The 20,095-nt window shown below is 45.0% G+C and overlaps 1 protein-coding gene across 2 annotated transcripts in view; it reads left to right on the forward strand.

Annotated features, from left to right (window-relative positions):
- The window catches only part of LOC126531688 (synaptogenesis protein syg-1-like), an 80,079-nt gene that overhangs the window by 49,946 nt on the left and 10,038 nt on the right, over nt 1-20,095 (forward strand). For both annotated transcript variants that reach the window (XM_050179354.2, XM_055071382.1), the window contains exons 3-8: nt 1,360-1,470; nt 2,035-2,241; nt 2,831-3,148; nt 9,046-9,300; nt 16,435-16,719; nt 18,472-18,804. In XM_050179354.2, the coding sequence (XP_050035311.1) occupies nt 1,360-1,470; nt 2,035-2,241; nt 2,831-3,148; nt 9,046-9,300; nt 16,435-16,719; nt 18,472-18,804 (1,509 nt within the window). The remainder of the gene's footprint in view (nt 1-1,359; nt 1,471-2,034; nt 2,242-2,830; nt 3,149-9,045; nt 9,301-16,434; nt 16,720-18,471; nt 18,805-20,095) is intronic.

The following is a 20,095-nucleotide window of genomic DNA, read 5'->3' on the forward strand; positions in this document are numbered from 1 at the left end:
TACAATTCGTCGTTGGACATATTGCTCATTTCGTAGTCATTAGTGGTCATTACAAGTGATTTCAGTCTTTACTAGTCATTACTAGTCATTGCTAATCGTTTTAGTCCTTTCTAATCAATTGTACTCATTACAAGCCGTTGTTAGACATATTGATCATTTAAGAGTCATTAATAGTCAATATTAGTCATTACTATTCATTATTAACCTCTACCAATCTCTATTATAGCGTTATCATTCACTGTCACTATCAATCAATTTTAATTCTTTAATCTATCTTTAATCTGTCTTCATATGGCGTGATGAAGCGTCGGCAGACACTCCTGCGGTCAGGTCTGCTAACACAAACTTCACCATACGCCTAGAAAGATTTTCGCCTTAAAACTACTGCACGGTTTTATTTCCAGAGAGTTCAGTGGACCGAGCAATATGATATCTTTCAATAGCTAATATAAAGAGCCCAGAAAGCATATAATTCAAGGCTATTAAAAATTGTTACTTTCATCGCCATCAGTACAGTACGCTTCAGGTAGAGGCTGTGGCTTTACGGTGAAGCTCTAAGCAGGGACCCAACACATCATGGCCTGTCGCTCACTGCTGTCGGTTGACAGGTTGTGGTGGACGAACCGAGAACTTGAAAGGCAAGCTGTTTACGGATCGAACTTTTTCTTAGGAGAGAAAAATCAAAGCAAAAGATAGCTTGCGTGTTGTGCGGCTGACAGGCACGCTGACGTTCGTCGAGCCGAACGCCGGGAATTTACGCGTCATCGCTCTCATCCCTCAATATAATTTGCGAATATGACGATAAGTCCAAAACAATCAAACAAGATCCGCAGAGGATGGTGTGCGTAGCGCCGCTTGGTTGAGATCGCAATAATGACAATAATGACGGTAAGAACTAGGGGGAAAACAGAGCAGTTAGAAGAAAACTCCGGTAGGCTACCTCGCCTCCGCAGGTGCTGATAACAAAATATAAAAGAGTGAGAAAAACATTAGCATTACACGCTTAAGCGCTATGAGTTTTGTAGACCGCCAAGTACCCGTTGTGTTTACATAAAACGGACTCTTTATAGATGTTTGGTATGGAAGCATAATATTCACTCCCTGCCCTGGAACTCGTCAAGTGCAGGCGTAACGTGCTTCTGTGGGAGCCCAAACTTAACGGTAGTCAGGGATTAAACGTGCGGTTGTCCCATAATAGATGCATAGGGTTTTCAGTGACTTCACTTAAAAAAGATAATTACCTAAATAATTTATTTGTATCTATGATTTCACAGACAGATTAGAGTGAAATTTACACACCGAAAATAACAATTGGTTGACAGCATGCTGAAATGGTTTGTGGGGGCCCTCGTATTGCAGTGCCTCCACGAACCGTGATAGTGTTGGACGAGCACGGCCAGAGACAAGTGGACATCCTTGGCCCGTACAACGAAGGAGCAACTGTGATGCTCGTCTGTGAAGTTGAAGGCGGTGAGCTCTGCATTGGTCGCACGTGTACATATATAGGCGTGCTATGGTGCGTGGGAACTCCAAAAATGAATATCACAAATAAAAGCGAATAGATGATAATGCTGCTGGCCGGTTATTTGTACATCTTTATGCTTGATGATAGTATGAGTTTTTTATGAAAACGTCGGCCGTCCTCTCCGTTCTAATGGTGCGTAACGTCTTTTAGTCTGTGTTCACGTCACAAGCCTTGATTTCAACGGCCTTAATTGGTTTGATCGCCACAAAGAAAAGTGCTCTTATTAAGTGGCACTGAACAAAAAAGTAGAAATAAGCAAACCGTTCCGTTCGCGAATATAAGCGTAGATTGGTCGTGTCGCTTGTCCTTTTATGCGCAGCTTCGGCTCACTGTACAGGAAAGGCTTTCGGGTACCAGGCTATAAAGCAGACATAATATCGCTTGGAGGAAAGAGGCAACAGTAAGGGTCCTTATACAGGGGAGTCTAATAACAGACAACGCTTTACGTATGTGTAGTTGTATGTAGCTGTAAACAGATAACTGTGTGCGTTTACAATTTGCTTGCACAGGCGATCCTCCCCCCGAAGCGCTTTGGTTCCGGGACGGTGAACTGGTGGATACCAGCTTTTCGGTGCTGCGACCACAGGGCGTGGTTCGCAACGAGCTGCGCCTGGGTCCATTACGGCGCCGGGACCTTCTCGCCGAGGTTGTGTGCAGTGCTTCGAACACCAACCTCACGGAACCACTAACGAGTAGCCTCAGACTTGACTTGAATCGTGAGTTCGAGCACCGCCACCTGTGTACTCTGAGTATGACCTTTCGCGAGTCAGTTTGGCACGCTAGTTCTGTCTGCACAAAGCACGAAACTAACAAGCGGGACAAATGTTACGGGGTTCTGTATTGTGAGCGAGAAAAGCCCAAGTCGTGGTTATATCATTTTGCATTATCTGCGCTTCACATTCTCGGTAAAATGAAAGAAAAGCTGATCACAGGAATTATTTTTACCACGTGTATATTGAAGTAACTGCGGTGATTAATAATATAATCGCACATATTAGTCACGGCTTATGACTTAAACTTAACTTCCCAAAGTAATACCGGTGCTCTTAGAGACTACGTATAGTACAGCATTCCACATTAATATCTACTACCTGTAATTATTCAAGTTGCAACCACAACGCATTACACGAGTAGATATATGCATTGATCCTCCATCAGAAGACTGCTGGCGTGGCTGGGAGTCAAACTCACAACCTCGTGCTCTGTAGCGTACGGCCATAGGAACTGAGACACCGCAGTGAATGAGTGATTGGTATGCAATCCTCATCGGGATAAACGATGCGTGCGACATTTCACTATGCCCAGTAAAGCCGACCGAGGTGAAGGTTACACTGCCGGCGCTGTCCCTGTCCACGTCCGGTGACGCCGCCCTGGTGGCCGACGAGGTGGCCGAGGCCCAGTGCCTTGCCGTGGGAGCGCGGCCACTGGCACAGGTCGCCTGGTTCAAAGGTGGCCAAAGGCTGCTGCACGACCGCATCGTGTCGCAGGAGGCCGGCTCGACGCTGAGCGCCATTAGCTTCGTGGTGCGCGCCGAAGACCACGGCGCCAAGCTGACGTGCCGCGCCGACAATCCAAGCCTGCCTGGCAGCGAGACCAGCGACTCACTCCTTCTCGGCGTCCAGTGTGAGTATACTCTTCAGTGCGCGCTCCAATAAGCTGTACTTTTGATAACCTTGTTGCATTACAATGAGCACGAAGCATTCGCACACTCTACACTATGTACACCCGCGAGCAAAAGTATACGGACCACAGGGCCGCTGAAAAAAACTAAGTTTCGTTGTAGTTAACATGCATAAACTGAAATTGACGAGTACACTGAAACGTTCGCAATGCCAAGTTTGGGCTGCAGTCCTCATTTTCAAGTTGCATTCAGAGGCAGAAGAAAAAATTGGCATTATTGCGCAATCCCTGGTCTGTATACATTTGCTCATGCGTGTACACGCGCCCAAAAATGTCATTGATTCAAAGGAACGACAGTGCGATCTTCAATAAGTATTATGTAGCGCTCATTGGCACGTGGTGTGGAATCCTGCAGCCTCCTATTCACAATATTACGAACGCAAAACACAGGTATTCGAAAACATTAAGTCAGAACCGAAAATTCACCGGTTTCGTCTAAAAAAAAAAAAAACACTATGCTAGAGGCTAAATATGGCGAATAAGCAAAAGCAAAAGAACATACAGTAAGCGAAAGGGAGTATTTGCGTCAAGTGCACGCAGATGTTCATAAAAAATATTACGAGACTGAGCGCATCCACAATGGAACCGATTAGGCGCACTTGAACAACGGGTCTCGAAATGTTCCCAATAAGGGCAAGCTGCACCTGTACATGTTGTAAATGCTTCTGACGAAAAAAAGAAACCCTTTGAACACATAAATATATCAAAATACCATAACCTTTCTGGAAATTATCGCAACATATTTATGGAAAGCACCAGCGAGAAACGGCGACTACCCTTTTACGAGTAGCGTTCGATGACGTTCCCACCGTTTTCATTCAGATGTGCCAGAGACCGGCTGCGCCTGCTTACTCTTCTTAAGTACACTTTCCTTTCTTTTCCTTACTTCTGCGGAAAATGATCTAAATCTTCTGGCTGTAGGTTTTGGAGTGCCACCTTTACTTTCCGTCTAAGTTCTTCGTGATCATATTTTTCTTCACTGCTCACCGCGCTTTCAACGCCCATGGTTCTCCATTCACTAACTCAGATGGCTCGAATGAGGTAGCTTAAAAAGATGAGCTGTTGAAGGACGAGCTGTACAAGGTGTGCACGTATGCTAGATTAGTAAATTAAGCTTCGAGGATACATAAAGCATTAGTCCTACCGTGCGCGAAAGGTGATAAGCCAGAAAAAGTGCAAGGACAAAAGGCAGGTGGTGACACCACCTTGAAGTTTCCGCACTATCCATCCGTGACTTTACGGATTCGGACGTCTGCTCAGCGCTAGTTAACATTTGCCGATATTGGAAGAATTGCATTGCATTAATAAGCAGCTAAAGGTGTAACCTTACGACTTCTATAACTTTCTCGTCAGAAAAACGGTCCAGACGCTCAAAAATACTTTGAAATTTGCGACGTACAGCTGAGCGTACTGGCGCTTAGGTATATGAGCTATATTCAAGGGGGAAACACTGGCCCTCATTTTCTGAGCTATAGTACCGATTTTTTTACGCATAAATTAAATCACATTATCACAAGAATTATATGGAAAAACACGGGGAAGGAGGGAGATGGAAATTCATGACGATGAGCAAAACGAGGACAAGGTAAAAGCGGGAGCCAACGTTTCGACAAGTGGCCTTGAAAAAGACAAGATTTGCAGCAACCAGCCGTTATCGGTAAGTTGGCTTAGTGACCGATGTACGGCGGTAGTAAAATCGGATGTTCCCAAGAAAGAAATTGTTCTTTGTTTTTTCGAAAGTTGTGATCACATTGATTCCCTGCAGCCTAATTTGATTTATATGTAAGAGGAAAATGCGTCCTGTAAAGTAACGAAATTTATGTGATATTCAGGACGCGTTGCAAAACATAGATAGGAAGCCAAAGTCTTGTGAAGTGAGCTTTCCTTGGCTCCACAGTTCCTGCAGTGTTTACTGTAGACCGGCTCTGTGCTTTTGCAGGAACCATTCGGCCTTTAATGTTTCCTCACACGAGCTGCTTTTTTTTAATCCTATAGGGCCAATATCAACCAATTTTAAACAAGCGATTTTGTGCTTCGCTCAGTGGGAAATAGCACTGATCACATCTGAAGACCGACAAAATGTGATTACATAGAGTGTGCAGCGACCTCCAAGCCTAAATCATGGCGGGGGCGAACGAAGGGGATCCCAGCTGCTGCGTTGTTTGCATGAATAAAAAGAGTTTTACTTCGATTATCTTGCAAGCTGTACGCAGAATACAGCGCATTTTTTCACAATACGCAAGCCTGAATGCGCTCTTTGGAACGCAAATCGAATTTCTTCGGAAAGAGTCGTTCCATAAACCCGAAACTTTAAGCGCTTATTTAGTATACGGTGCAGTATAGTCGTAAGTCTTCATTGTACCGCGAGCTTTCTCGTGCATAATATTATTTGTGGCGCTATATTTTAAGCTTATAAGCAGCGAAAAAAAACTATGAAAAAATAAGCCTACTGACGATCTTTTGGTAAGTCAAAGAAGAATGGTGAAAATTACTGCACGAGAAAGAGGTTCTGGACATGAGTAACAATACTTCTAGTGGCAGTGAGCTAAGAACATTTGCTTGGACGCCGTATTTCGTGAATATTTAACCAGATAAGCAACAAACTGGCATGTAGGGGATAGAATATACCTGCGAAGTTTGACAATAGAAGCGTATCTATATATAACAGAAGAGCAGCCATATTTTGCGCCATGATATGAGGATGAGGTAAATCGCTAATTGAAAAGCAGAGCTCGTTATTTAATCAAATTACGAAATTATGAAATTATACAATGCGAGCAAGCCCGCCCTAATGCTTTGGTTGTATGTATTTTGTGAACTTCAGTAGGATTCATATTTTATCAACTAGGCCTATGGTTCTTTCGGATAAGTGACGCAAAAGTACATAATAAATTTTTCGAGAGCCGCATTTTTAAAAACATAGTCAGATGGTCGTTTGGAATAGTAGATTATTAACCTCGCCAGTGCAAATAATTTTCGCCCACGTTTTGCGCTCAGGGGTGCTATGCAATATGCGCCTATTTTCTCGCTCGCCTTAGTTCGCTCGATGGCAGTTGATCATTGCAAAAAGAAATGAACAGACAATACAATATCTAGAAGTATGATTGTTTGGGCTAGTTGGTTAAATACAGCAATGGGGGCCATATCGCTTAAAGACACGGACAAGAGCGAGACAACAAGGACGAGCGCTATCGAGATAAAGCCACTTAGGCCAGCACGAGTGCAGCTTGCGCACACCGCTTCCTCGTTTCAAACGCAGAAGAAAGGGCAATGTTATGCGCAGGCGTCGCTTATTGCTATCAATGCAATATTGCAATACCGCCGACTGTCTCGCTATCTGTCGGCAGATTCGGGGCAAGCCGCTTGCCACGCTTTTCTGGGATGCTCCGTGGGCGTGTCTTCTCTGTCTATCTGTCTATCTACCGTCGAATGGGAACAGTGCAGACATGCCGCATTCTCACGCAAAGCCCTTTCCTTTCTAGAGTGCCTTTCCTTTCTAGAGCGTCGGTGCCTTCAATGAAGGCAGCGACGGCTTGACCACGTAATGACAAAGTGGTGATGACAAGGTAATGGCAAGTGTCATTGTCATTACCTATGACAAGGTAATGACAAAGTGGTGACAACACAAAAGTGAATCAAAATAAGCTAATAAAACTAGAGGCGTGCCGTGGGTTGAATGTTCTTTCTTGATACAATTAGCTCATTAATTTGAGTACATCGCCTGCGCTCGCGGAGGTCAAACTCGGGTCTGACTGCGGAGCCCCTCAGATGTAGTTTTGCGGCAAAGCAAAGATGTGTTCACTGGTTCGATACCAGCGGTGCTCTGTTATCTGTTCGGTTTGTCGTGTCAATGAAGTTTTTTATCATCGCTGGCGTAAATGTCTCAGTATGCATGACAGTCACTATTTCCTATTTACGTGAAGGCGTGATACGTGCATTCGCAAGCGAAAGTATGTATTAGTTGTCGATGGGAAAACAAGTCGGAGCGCGAAATGCTTTAGACTACTTTGCGGTAAGCAGTTTGTACAGAATCATATAATCTGAAAAAATGAAAGAAAAAGAGCCCTAATGTTGAAGTGTGAAGTGAAAGCAAATGGTGCGGCGTTAAGAGGAAGCTTTAGCTCGGGCCCAACTCCGACGCGGCCTATTCAAATACATGTAAAACGCAAAAACGTTTTTATGAGATAACTCCTGGACCGATTTTGATGAAATTTGTTGCATTTGAAAGAGAAAGTCAAGTTCTAGTGACTGTTAGAAGCGGAATTTCGATTTAGGGCTTGAATTTTCTTAAAACGATTTTCAAATATTTGACCGTTTGAAAAAAAATAGAAGCACGAAGTTTACGAATTCATAGCTCTGCATCAAGAATTGATAGCGCGGTTATGTAAACGGCACCTATTAGATCATTCAAAGCGCACAAATTCAATATGTCATTTTACATATTACGTGAATTTGTTATGTTGGTTACAACGATTTTGCAAAAGTTGTATTTCCCTATGATTAATTTTTTTTATATTCATGCGTAACATATCAATTTTGTCCGTTTTAGATGTACTATTAAATGCAATTCACAGAATTGTTTTATCATTTTTAGTGGTTGAGTTGCAGGGTTGTAAACTTGATAGTTTCGTTTTTTGAAAATGTTCAATTTTTGCCAATTTTTAATAAAAAATTTATGACCTAACTAAGAAATTCGGGACCAACAGTCATTACATTTTAGATTCGTCTTTTAAATGCAACAAACCTCGTCAAATTTGGTGCAGCGGTTGCCGATAAAAAAGAATTCTTCTTTTACATGTATTTAGATAGGAGCACTCGAGCTAAAGCTTCCTCTTAAGTATGCTGCAACGCTATGTTCCTCTTATGACGTGTTGTGCCTTTCGGCGCACTCACTGAAATTGGCAAGATGCGGTTAGATACAAACTTTGGCAACGAATGTTCCTTTCTAAAGCTGCCGAGTTGATGCCGGAGCACGCATCCGTATTTTGGCGTCTCCCGCTTGGTGTACAATAAAGGCAATTTTGGTGCCACATTTGTGCGGGCAATGTTTACATTTCACCGAGAAATGTGGTTGATTTAACGCTTCCTAACACATACATGCATACGCACACACGCACACACGGGCACGCAACGCAGCCCGTGTGTGCGTATATATATATATATATAAAGTGTTGTTCAAACACCGGGGTTCAAATTACACAAACGGCTGATAAAGGACGTCAATTATGTCTGTCTGCATGCTTAACATTGCCGCTGGTAAAGCGTTCATAAGCATATATCATATTATTAATTTTACAGCAAATATGTTTATGGCTAGGGCTCTGTAAATGTTTCCTGGGTGCAAGCAAAAAAGATCTTCCTCAGCAATGGCTCGTGCCACTGTTCGCCCGTTCCTCGTTGTCTTTTTCCACAGCTGGCTCCGATGGCGCTCATCATGCCAGCGGTCCCATACTACCCCTTCCTCTGCGAAGGTGCTGACGCCACTGACTCACTGCCAGTCGGTGCGGTGATTTTGGTCTCAAATTCTTTGCCTCAATATATCGTGAAGTGTAAACACGAATGCATGCAACAAATGTGTACAACGAATGTATAACACGAACAAGCATGTGGAATAAATTTGTGTCCCTACCTTTGTTCAAAATTCTGTGTCACCTCTTTGTCGTGTGCTACACAGCTTCGAAGGTCATCCGCCTTCGCAGAGTGGAATGGTTCACGATATTTTTTCTTTAATATTACTGGGGTGGAGGCAAAGGGTGGGTACAGCAAAACATAAAAGCAACTATTGTTGTAACTATTAGGGCTCCCTACATTGTAATATTGTTGACCGCATTGTTGTGCAGATCCGCCAAGGATGTCACTAACTTCCTCTGATCGTCGGCCACGTGAGGGCGACAACGTGACTCTGCGATGCGACTGGAGCGCTAACCCCGCTGTAACCGCCATCTGGTGGCGTCAAGACGGCCGCCTATTGGAGTGGCGCGACGAGTTCGTCGACCTGGTGAATGTAACAAGGGCGCAGTCTGGCCTGTACGAGTGCCTGGCCTCGAACCGCCTGGGCGAGGGATATAGCAACCAAATCCGCCTGTCCGTATTGTGTAAGTTACCATGGCGACGTTCTTGGTATAGAGAGGCAACGTTATAGCAGATTAGGTGGAATTTGCGGTGGTTGATGCAGATGTGTTTAGCCTGGCCACCGATGCCTGCAATTGCTCTATTGGAGCGTCTTTTGCAATGTCACTGCTAAACAGAACCACATGTTGAACTAACCAGTCTCTGTTAACATGCAAGAAGTTGTAAAGCTTCTTTGCTGGCTAGGATGGACCCTTCTGGAAACACAATGCTTTGATGGCGCGTATGTGAGCACCGTTAGCGCGGACGCTTGAGAACATGCTGCCGTATGCTACACGCATGTTCACGGATAGGTTGTAGCGGAGCGTGCCGTGTCACCGCCGTCAAATATTGTGGCGCCATTTGGTAGACGAAAAGAAAGGTACTTTCGAGGCGACAATGGGGCTTTTGTTAGACTTGCAGCATCAAAGCAGACAACTTTCTTGAAAAAAGACGACCACTCACTCGCTCATACTCTTCTTACCTCGACGTCAGATGTTGTTAAGCGCAATCAGTCTTTTTCTATTTTTTTTCTACCCCGTATTTCTCGCTTAGGCGACGAAAGGCATGTAGAGCGACGCAATTCAAAGCCATTGTCATCGACGCGGCTATGTTGTCACGTCAGCTACGCAAGCCAGGTAAAGCCTGCTGCTCTAAATGAAAAGAATGTGTGTGCATGGGTGCGTAACACACAAGGCTACCCACATCACGTAGCGCACTCGCTGTTTGTAGTAGCAATTTTCTAGTGTGCATATGGACTCTACGCAAGGCTGTGGGATTCAGAATGTGTGAGAGTACACGCTTACGACAATACAGGACGACGCAGATACGAGCAGTGGTATACGTGGCGATCATTTTTAGGTCTTACGGAATATTTAAAGATCGCCCTTGTCAGATAACGTTATTCTACTCCTTGAGCGGGTTTATCCAGAGAGCCGAACATTACTGGCACGAGAAATCGAAGTAGATCTAATTAACTTCTTAATTAAATACTTTACGGCACACATTGCAATTTACGAATTGTGGCCAGCGAGTTTGCAAGGCGGTACCATCCACTTGGAATTAATTTTCAGTATGACACGAATTTGGATATATGTATCATTAAACTCCCCGTGAAAATACGCTATTTCACTTACTTTCTTAACAAAATACTTTTTCATGCATTAAAGCGCAAAGGTAACTAGAACGACCATGTATTTAGTCCCATACTTTGGCAATGCATATCCGAAACTGATTTGATTCTGAAAATTCATTCTAAATGGATACGCTTTACAAGCTCACCTGCTACAATTCGTAAATTGCAATATGTGCCTTAAAGTAATAAACTAAGAAGTCCAGCCATGCATGCTTGTTAATTAGTTGAATATGCATTTCGATTTCTCGCAATAATAATGTGCGCCTTTTCGAATAATGCAACTCAAGGACCAGAATTATGCTACCTACCACAGGAGATTTTATAAATTACGGTAAACTTAAAAATGATCACCCCGTATGGGCTGGTGACGCCTTGCCACAATGTTTCTACCCTATCAAGCAGGGGCATAGCCAGGGGGGGGGGGAGGGGGGGGGGGGGCTTATGGGGCTTCAGCCCCCCCGGAGATTTTTTCATGCTCTCCATTCACCGCCGATCAAAGCAACCCCCGGCGCCGGAAATCATTCTGGATTTCGTCTAGAATGTCGTTTTCACGCTCGAAAAGACATTTCGCCGCGCACATTGCGAACTAGGGCTGGATTTCGTGGCAACGCCCATGCACCGGGAGTCACATAACGCAAGCAGCCCCATCCGAGCACAAAGTTTCAAGGACGTTTTAATGGCGAATGGGCTCGCCGCGGCTTCTCGCGCAGGCCGCGGAATCCACGGAGCGCATGGATGTCAATTCCGAAACTTTATGGGTATAAATTTCTCATAAACTTTTGATGTGAAAGATGCATTGACATTTCCAAAGTTGGGCTTTATATTTTCAATTGTACATTGACTTTTCTGAAATCTTACATCAGAACATACAACGAGACAAGCCAAATCAACACACTATCAGACTAGTTGACAAAGCAGGCAACGAGGTCCGATTTCACTCGCATTTACAAAAGTGATACGCAGGTGTGAAGATAAATGTTCTTTAATGCTCTCATACACTGGGTGGAACATGGTTGCGTGATGTAATGGACGCTCCTGAAGTTGAGCAACGTGGTGTTGTGAGGTTTTTGACAGCTGAAGGTGTATCCTTAAAAGAAATTTGTCGCCGTATGGCTGCCGTGTACGTTGAACGTTGCATTTCATTGGTCACTGTGAAGCGTTGAAGCAAATGCTTCAAAGAAGGACGTGAAAGTGGCAAAGACGATCCAAGACCGGGCCAAAGTCCCTATGCAATCACCCCCAACACAATTGCAAAGGTTGATGAGCTGATTAGACAAGAACGGAGGATAAGCATCGACGAACTGGCAGAGCATGTGAACATCAGCCACGCTTCTGTTCACCCCATTATTCATGAACATCTCGGTTATCGGCTCTTGTGTGTGCAATGGATGCCCAAGATTTTGAACCACCGCCAGAAGACGGAGAATTTCGGCGCTGCCTTGATTCATCTGATCTGCTATGACAATGAGGACGACGACTTCCTGTCGGCAATTGTGATCGGGTCCGAACCATGGTGCTACTATTACAAGCCTGAAATACGACGGCAAAGCTTACAGTGGGAACATTCGAATTCACCCCCAAAGAAAGCAAAGGCCGTCATTTCTGCCGGAAAGGTGTTGTTCACTTCTTTTTAGATCGTCAGGGGTCATTACTGATAGAATTTGCCAAATATTGAGAGAGTATTAATTGTTTCCGATATTGTGAAACGCCTGATCGGCTGCGTGTCGCAATCAAGAGCAAACGACGTGGAAACTCGACGAATGGGGTCATCTTGTTCCACGACACTGCCCGTCCCCACGTCGGTGATGTGGTTAGTACAAAACTGGCAAAGTTCAAATGGGAAACGCTGCAGCATCCGCAATACAGCTCAGACATGTCTCCTTGCCACTTCCACATTTTGGGGCAACTGAAAGAACAGCTCAAGGGAACGAGATTCGTGATGGACGATGACGTGAAAGAGTCAGTTGCAGACTTTTTGAAGAAGCAACCCAAGGAGTTTTATAAGACGGGAATAACGCGACTCCTCAGTCAATAGGACAAATGTCCAGACAACTTTTAAATAAAATACCCCGTTTGTCGTACGGTCGCATTGGCTCACTTTCATTTGACTGGCCCTCGTATATTTTGCAGAAATCCTGCTTTTTATACGTGCTCTCTGTTGCCACTATAATTTCGGTGCAATTACTCACGATACACGACCGGGGACAGCTGCTACTGCGTAATATATTGGAACAAATGACAGCGTCATTGAGATTTTTCACTGGCTGTTGCATATGTACAAGAATGTAAACAAGGTTCTTGAATGACAAATTTTAATTACCATATTTGTCCTCAACTTGTTCATTTCATGGCCTAAAGTTCGTGTGATATGTTCTTTACTTATTAAATAGACAAAAATATGGAAGCACTGATATAGGTTAATTTGGGCGCAATTTTAGGCACCATTTTTGGTACATACGAGAACATTCTTTTATGAAAAAATACATATTTTGCTTGCATTGACAGTGCGTAACGTTCAAGAAATCGTTTGCAGCATCTTTGGCAATGGCAATGCAGTATGTATTTGATCCATGAATTCATGTATTTGATCCCTCGACAAATTGTTTAAGTGGAAGCTTTAGCGCGGGCCCAACTCCGACATGGCTTATTCAAATACATGTAAAACGCAGAAGCTCTTTTCTGAGACAACTCCTGGGTCGCTTTTAGTGAAAATTGTTGCGTTTGAGAGAGAAAGTTAAATTGTAGTGTCTGTTGGAAACGGACGTTCGATTTAGGGCCTGAATTCTGTTTAAAATATTTTTAAAAATTCGAAAGTTGGAAAGATACAGAAGCACGATGTTTACAAATTGATAGTTCTGCATCAAGAACAGATATTGCGGTTCTGTAAACGGCACCTATTATAACAGTCAAATCGGACAAATTTGGTATGTCAATTGGTATCTTAAGTGAATTGGTTACGTTGTGTACAATGGTTCTGCAAAAGCCGTATTTCCATAGTAATAACTTGTTTTAGAATCATGTATAACATAACAATTTTGTCCGCTGTCGATGTACTATTAGATTCAATTCACATAATTTTGATATCATTTTTCGTTGTTGAGTTACAGAGATTTAAACTTGATAGTTGCGTTTTCTGAAAATTTGCGATTTATGCCAAATTTTAATAAAAAATTGGCTATCTAAATTAAAAATTCAAAAGTTGCAGTCACTAGAATATGAGGTTTTCTTTTAGATGCAACAAACCTCATCAAATTTGGTGCAGTGGTTGCGGAGAAAAACAAATTCTCCGTCTACATGTATTTAGATACGAGTACCACAGCTAAAGCTTTCTCTTAAGGAGGAGGCCTGCAACGCGAGCCCCCCCCCCCGAATGACATTTCTGGCTACGCCACTGCTCTCAAGCATAACGTTTTAGCAACAATATAATTCATTACACTCATCTGATGGCGTAAGGTTGTCGAGAGAGACGCAGCAACCGTGAGAATATTCTCTGCACCTTTTCTTTTTTGACTAGAGGAAGAGTCGTGCAGAGCAAGAGTACCTATAAGGAAATCGGTGAAATACAGCTCGAAATAGACGCGGACAAGGGAGGAGCACAGGAGAAGCACTTCCTCCCTTGTCCGTGTCTATTTCCACATTGTTTTTCAAAGATGGATTCGTGCCAACTAGCGCGCATTCATACCCTCTTAAGTTGCCTATATAGCGTGGTTCAGTGGCGCGACAAAGCGTCTCAAGTATTGGGCACCAGCTCTCCTGACATCGCCGATACATGCCCCGATATCGAACTATGGTTCTCTCCTAGTAGGTATCCTCGATTAGACATTTCCCCATTATTCTAAAGATCGAACTGATCCGAAAACGCTACTTGACATCGACAACGTGATTAAGAAATGTGTTCGCTTCGTTACAATGTTTGTGTTTTATTCGATCCGATAAGAGCCGCGCATCGATGAATGATGAACGCAAGCAAGAGACGAGAGCATAGGCTGATTACTTTGACTTTTCAGAGAGGGAGAGAAGCAGACGTGGAGAAGGGAGGAAGAAGGAAACGGAGAAGGGCAGGGAGGAAGGGGATCTCTCTCAGAGCCTGAAGACCACCAGTCAAGAACAATAATAATATATCCTGGACCACACGGGCAACTGCTTTTCGACAAGGACAAAGAACGGGCGCTGGTGTATTCATTTCCCGAGAGAGCTATCTCTTCGGCGACCGATAATATGACGCGTAATGCGGTCATTTTATACGCTTAGGACGTTCAGTTCCTTTGCAAGTAATTGCTGTATTCTCGACGCGGTGCATGATTGATAGGCTCTAAGACAACAAAAGCAGCATAAAGGGCGAGGCATGGTTTCTCAGCTCGCTGTAATGCTTGCGGATACACCCCCCTTTGTTTAAGAAGCGCGAAGGCCTTATAGAAGACATGACACCCCCTTCCCCCTTTCACGCGGGTTTATTGGAGCCGAAAAGATTGGTGGCTAAGGAAGTGAGACGGCGATGGCCCGTTTGTTTCTTGCATAAAAAGTTCAACTACCTACAAACTGCGTTGATATATATATATATATATATATATATATATATATATATATATATATATCACCCTCCGCGTTGGTGTTGCCTTGTGCGGGGGTTGCTAATCGCAGCATGTACCGTAATGTTGTCGTCTATATTCGGCACCTAGTAGAATTTACAGTCGCGAATTTCAGCAGAAAATAATGAACAAGAAATGCCTCTTCTTAGGATAATGTCCAACTAGAATGTATTCCACAAGAACCAATTCAGCTTCCAGCATTTTCTGTCCAATATATCAGTTTAAAACATCGCAGGTGCATTATTCCTTGTTTTATTTTTTTAATTTCAGACACGCTTATGCTGAAAGACCGAGCGCTTAATGACTTTGTGTCTTGTAGTAAAAATGTGATAACGAAATATTTAATGGCCTAGAGGCCGTACGTGTGAGCAATCCGCAGCACACCATCATTCAGCGTTGGGACACTTGTCTACATGTAATATTACATCGAAAAAATGGCAGTAATATCGCTTAATTTTTCTTATGTGGATGAGTCTTCTTGGATAACAGCGTTGGGTGTCGTTCGTTGCCACCTTCACTCAAAATTATCGCATTGTCGTATTTACATCAAGCTGTGCCGTCGGCCCGATATCTTTACTATACAGTGATTGCCATTATCCATTGCCAGTGATTGCCATTGCCAGGTTAGTGCTTTAAAGTATTGGAAGTACTCGCGCAGTTGGTCGTAAATAGTCATTATAACCACCAATTGTTTACCGCCGCAATTGTACACACACACACACACACACACACACACACACACACACACACACACACACACACACACACACACACACACACACACACACACACACACACACACACACACACACACACACACACACACACGCACACACACACACGCACACGCTCGCGCACGCGCACGCGCACGCGCACGCTCGCGCACGCACACGCGCACACACACAGGCTCACGCACGCACGCGCTCACTCACACTCACACGCACACGCTCACGCACGCACGCGCTCACTCACACGCGCACACACACAGGCTCGCGCACGCACGCGCTCACTCACACGCGCACACACACAGGCTCACGCACGCACGCGCTCACTCACACTCACACGCACACGCTCACGCACACGCGCACGCGCACGCACGCAGGCTCGGGCGCACCCACACACTTCTTTCTTTTAATGACGGGATGTCACAGGAAAGCTCGTCGCCTTCGGTGGCACCGGCTACTTGCAATGTGGCAAACGAAGTGAAGTCGCTAAATATTGCGGAAGACACTGGATACAATCAGAAAGCATCAGCACAATCTTCTGCACATGTATCCTGGAAGCCACAGAAGATAAACATGTACAGTTGTGCAAGTAAATGGAAGTGCTTCTACGGGCTCTTTTCTGCCCCTCCATATATCTGACCTTCTACTGTCTTGTTGCTTTCGCGAGTGCAGTCGCTCCCGAGTGCGCCGATGGCCAGCGGGAGGAGTACGCCGCGTCGCCAGAGCTCCGCGTCGCTTGCGAGGTTCGCGCCAACCCGAGCGACGAGCTGCACTTCGAGTGGCTGGCCAACACCACGAAGCGTGCGGGCCGCATCAACAGCCTGGCGGTGAACGGAACCCGGGCCCTCGCGCGGGCTGTCGCCAGCAGGGAGCTGGAGTACGGCCTGCTCCTCTGCTGGGCATCAAACAGCGTGGGAAAGCAGCGCGATCCGTGCATCTTCCGCATCGTGCCGCCCGGTGGGTTACCCAACATGATGTAATCATCATCATCATCATCATCATCATCATCATCATCATCAATTTGTTTTACTCTTTCATAGAATTGAAGAGGGAAGCGTGTAATCAATACTTTCTGCGAGTATACTAATAACCTTGTAGAATGCACGTCGTAGAAAAACAAATTGAATGAAAGCTGAGGACCACGCAGGGCGATGTAGATCGGAATAGGCTCAGCGTTGAGAAGTTGGTGAACGACAGCACCTACGAGAGAGGGAAAGTGGAGTTGAGTTGAGTTGAGTGGTTGTAGGCTACTGGTGGGATTAGCCTTGCAGTTGCTGCCGGCAATGGCTCCACCGTAGCGACACTTAAAATACATAAATCATATAAATCAGACACAGACCTCACAACTACACATAGTCACTCCTAAGGTCACCATGTGGAGGCCAAATCCGTGTCCTCCAGGTAATCTAAAAGAAGGCGAGAAACCTCCTTCCTATCTAACTGGTTCCCGCGTGGGAAAACAATGTCCTGAAGAGAACTGTGGGGAATTCCTGTCTTCTTGAGGTACCCGAATAACACACTCCTTTCCGCGTTATACAGAGTACAGTACATAAGGAAATGTTCTATGTCACCGCACACACCACACGTTGAACATAATGGAGACAATGCCAGGCCAGTCTTGTACATCCACACAGGGGTACGAGGAGAGCCCGTGCGAATGCGGAGCAGTAAAGTGGCTTGGTTTCTTTTGAGACCCTTGGTCACACATGGCTTGTGAGGTGAGCTCCACAAAGAACTGAAGTAGCACGAGACCGCTTCTCTGAAGAGTCTCTTGTCCTCTTGAGGCACTTTTCTCAATGGATTCCCAGACAGCGCTCTATGGGCAAGGCTGTCCGCCATCTCGTTGCCTATGATACCTATGTGCGAGGGCGCCCATTGGAATCGTATGGAGAAGCCTTTGATATGGAGATTGTTCACCGAGCATAAGGAAATTAGGCATAAAGCATCAGTAGGGAACCCGTGCTCTTACCTTTGAAGGGCGGATTTTGAATCTGTAAGAATGACAACAGGTTGATGCGTACAAAACCGTAGCTTCTTTAGAGCTGCCTCAATGGCAACGATTTCGGCCGTTGTGGAGGACACGACTGCAGTGAAGCGAACCGACCAATCATACTTCAAAGAGGGAATGTGAAAAGCAGCTGCACTAGATCCTCTGACCTTGTCCACACAGCCATCAGTAAAAATTTGAAGATGACGTGCATATTCAGCCTCAAGATGTTCCAGTACGAGCGAACGCGTTGCCGCCAAAGGAGAACTCCGCTTAGCAGTGGACAGCAGGTGTTCTTGACGGTAAAGAAAACAAGAGTAGGTCAAGTCCTGCTGTGAGTAGAACTATCAGGTCACCTAGTAAGACTGAATGTGTGCGGTGGGGAAAGAACTGCAGCCGATGGTGGTAGAGGATTAGATTGAGTGATCCTCTCTCCAATCCTCAGCCTCTCTCCAATCCTATTCGTGCCAGTCGGCTGGCACGAATAACAGATAACTGGTAATTACCGGGACAGGTCCTCATAGCTGCAGTGAACGTACTGAAGCTCTGGAGGCGGTTGATTCTTTTTTGCGGAACAGTTTAATCTCGATTGAGTGTTTTTATAATGCCACCGACAGTTCAAGCGTTGTTAGTAAGGGCAGACATGTAACAAGAAGACACAGCTTTTTTTTCTAGTTCTTCATTTTTTTTATCCTTTTTTTCCTTTTTTCATTGCTCCTTAGCACACCCTGGTGACCCTCACAACTGCACCGTTGCCAGGAAAGGTCCCGACAGCGTTGCGGTCAGGTGTCGTCCAGGCCCCACGGGCGGTCTGCCAGTGACTTTCATCGCAGAGCTGCTCTCTGGAAGAGCCTCGTCGCCCTCTCAACTGCTGTCGCTGAGAAATGCGAGCAGCACCAGGTGGCCAGAGTTCAACTTTGCGGGGCTGCAGCTAGGAAGAGTGTACCTCGTTCGCGTCTACGCCTCCAACGCTCACGGACGCAGCGGCGTTATGGAGGTGCGATTCTCTGCGGGCCGACGACTGCTGCACGAGGCTGAGCCTGCGGCAACCATTGGTGAGCGCAGCTGACGTATCCACAGCGCACAAAGAAGTGCACAGCTGCACGGTTTCCGTTATATTTTTTGTAATCACTAATTAAAAAGAATTAGTGGCTCTCCCGTAATCGAGAGTAGATGTAAGCATGAAATGGCAACCAGCGAAGCAGATTGGTTGGAGATGATAGTAGCCGCAATATTAAAATAGGTGTAGTGCATGTTCGCAATGGCACACCCCACCATGCCATACTGCGTAATGGTCCGTAGGGACGCTGCCCAGCTAGAAGAAGAAAAACGGCTGAAGGCGGCACGACGGGCAGCGAAAGACGCCAGGGAAACAGAGCGCACTACCCAGCTAGGAAAAGCGCTTGAAGTAGGTGCCACGCACCGTGGCGCCATCTCTTGAGACGGCGCAAAACCCGCGTCGCGGAATTCACGGACCGCTGCCGTTCAAAAGAGCGCAGGCAACCCTGGCTCAGCGCCAAAAGATGGTAATGAAGTTTATGGTACCTTGTATCTGCCTTTCGAACGTTGCTTTTGGAAATGACGAATAAAACTTCAGCGTACCAGAAGTTACAGCTTGAGCGATATTGTGAACAAACATAAGGAAGAACTTGGAAGCAATATTTTTTGTAACTTGTTTGCGCAGTAAGTAGCGTATATAATGAGGTCCTGTACAAATGGTTGGGGCCCAGAGACCGCATTCTTTGTTTGACTGGTTGCCCGGATGATCTCGTTTGAGTGCGCGTATAACGGCTGTGGCTTTTGGCTCAAGGTCACTTGGAGGTCGCGACAACAGGAGCTAAATGCATTTCATGCTTAAAAGAAGCCGTCTAAGCAATTCATCTGTCAATCATTGAGCCAGCACGAGGTGTATATACTTTTCAAAAATGCCTGCGTTCTTGTTTGTTTGGCTGTATATCTGGTACACAATGACTGAATGAACGAATGAATGGAACGGTGATGAAATATGTACTTGGAAACTGGAGAGCATGCTAGAAGAAGGACAGTGGGCTTTAGTGTTAACATTGAAATAACGTTCTACATAAAACATGTAAACAAACCCACAAACTTGACTGAAAAATCATTGCTATAGCAGGTATAATGGGGTGATAATATTTAAGCTTCGCGGAATATTAAAAAATCGCCTGTGGCATTATAGGATAATTCTAACCCTAAGGCTGGATTATCCATAGAGGCGGGCATTACTTGCACGAGAAATCTAAACGTATATTCATCTAATTAACAAAAACTCACTAATTCACTTATTCATTAGTTACATTACGGCACACATTGCAACTTACGAATTGT

Source organism: Dermacentor andersoni, chromosome 5 (genome assembly GCF_023375885.2).
Source record: "Dermacentor andersoni chromosome 5, qqDerAnde1_hic_scaffold, whole genome shotgun sequence".
Lineage (NCBI taxonomy): Eukaryota > Metazoa > Arthropoda > Arachnida > Ixodida > Ixodidae > Dermacentor > Dermacentor andersoni.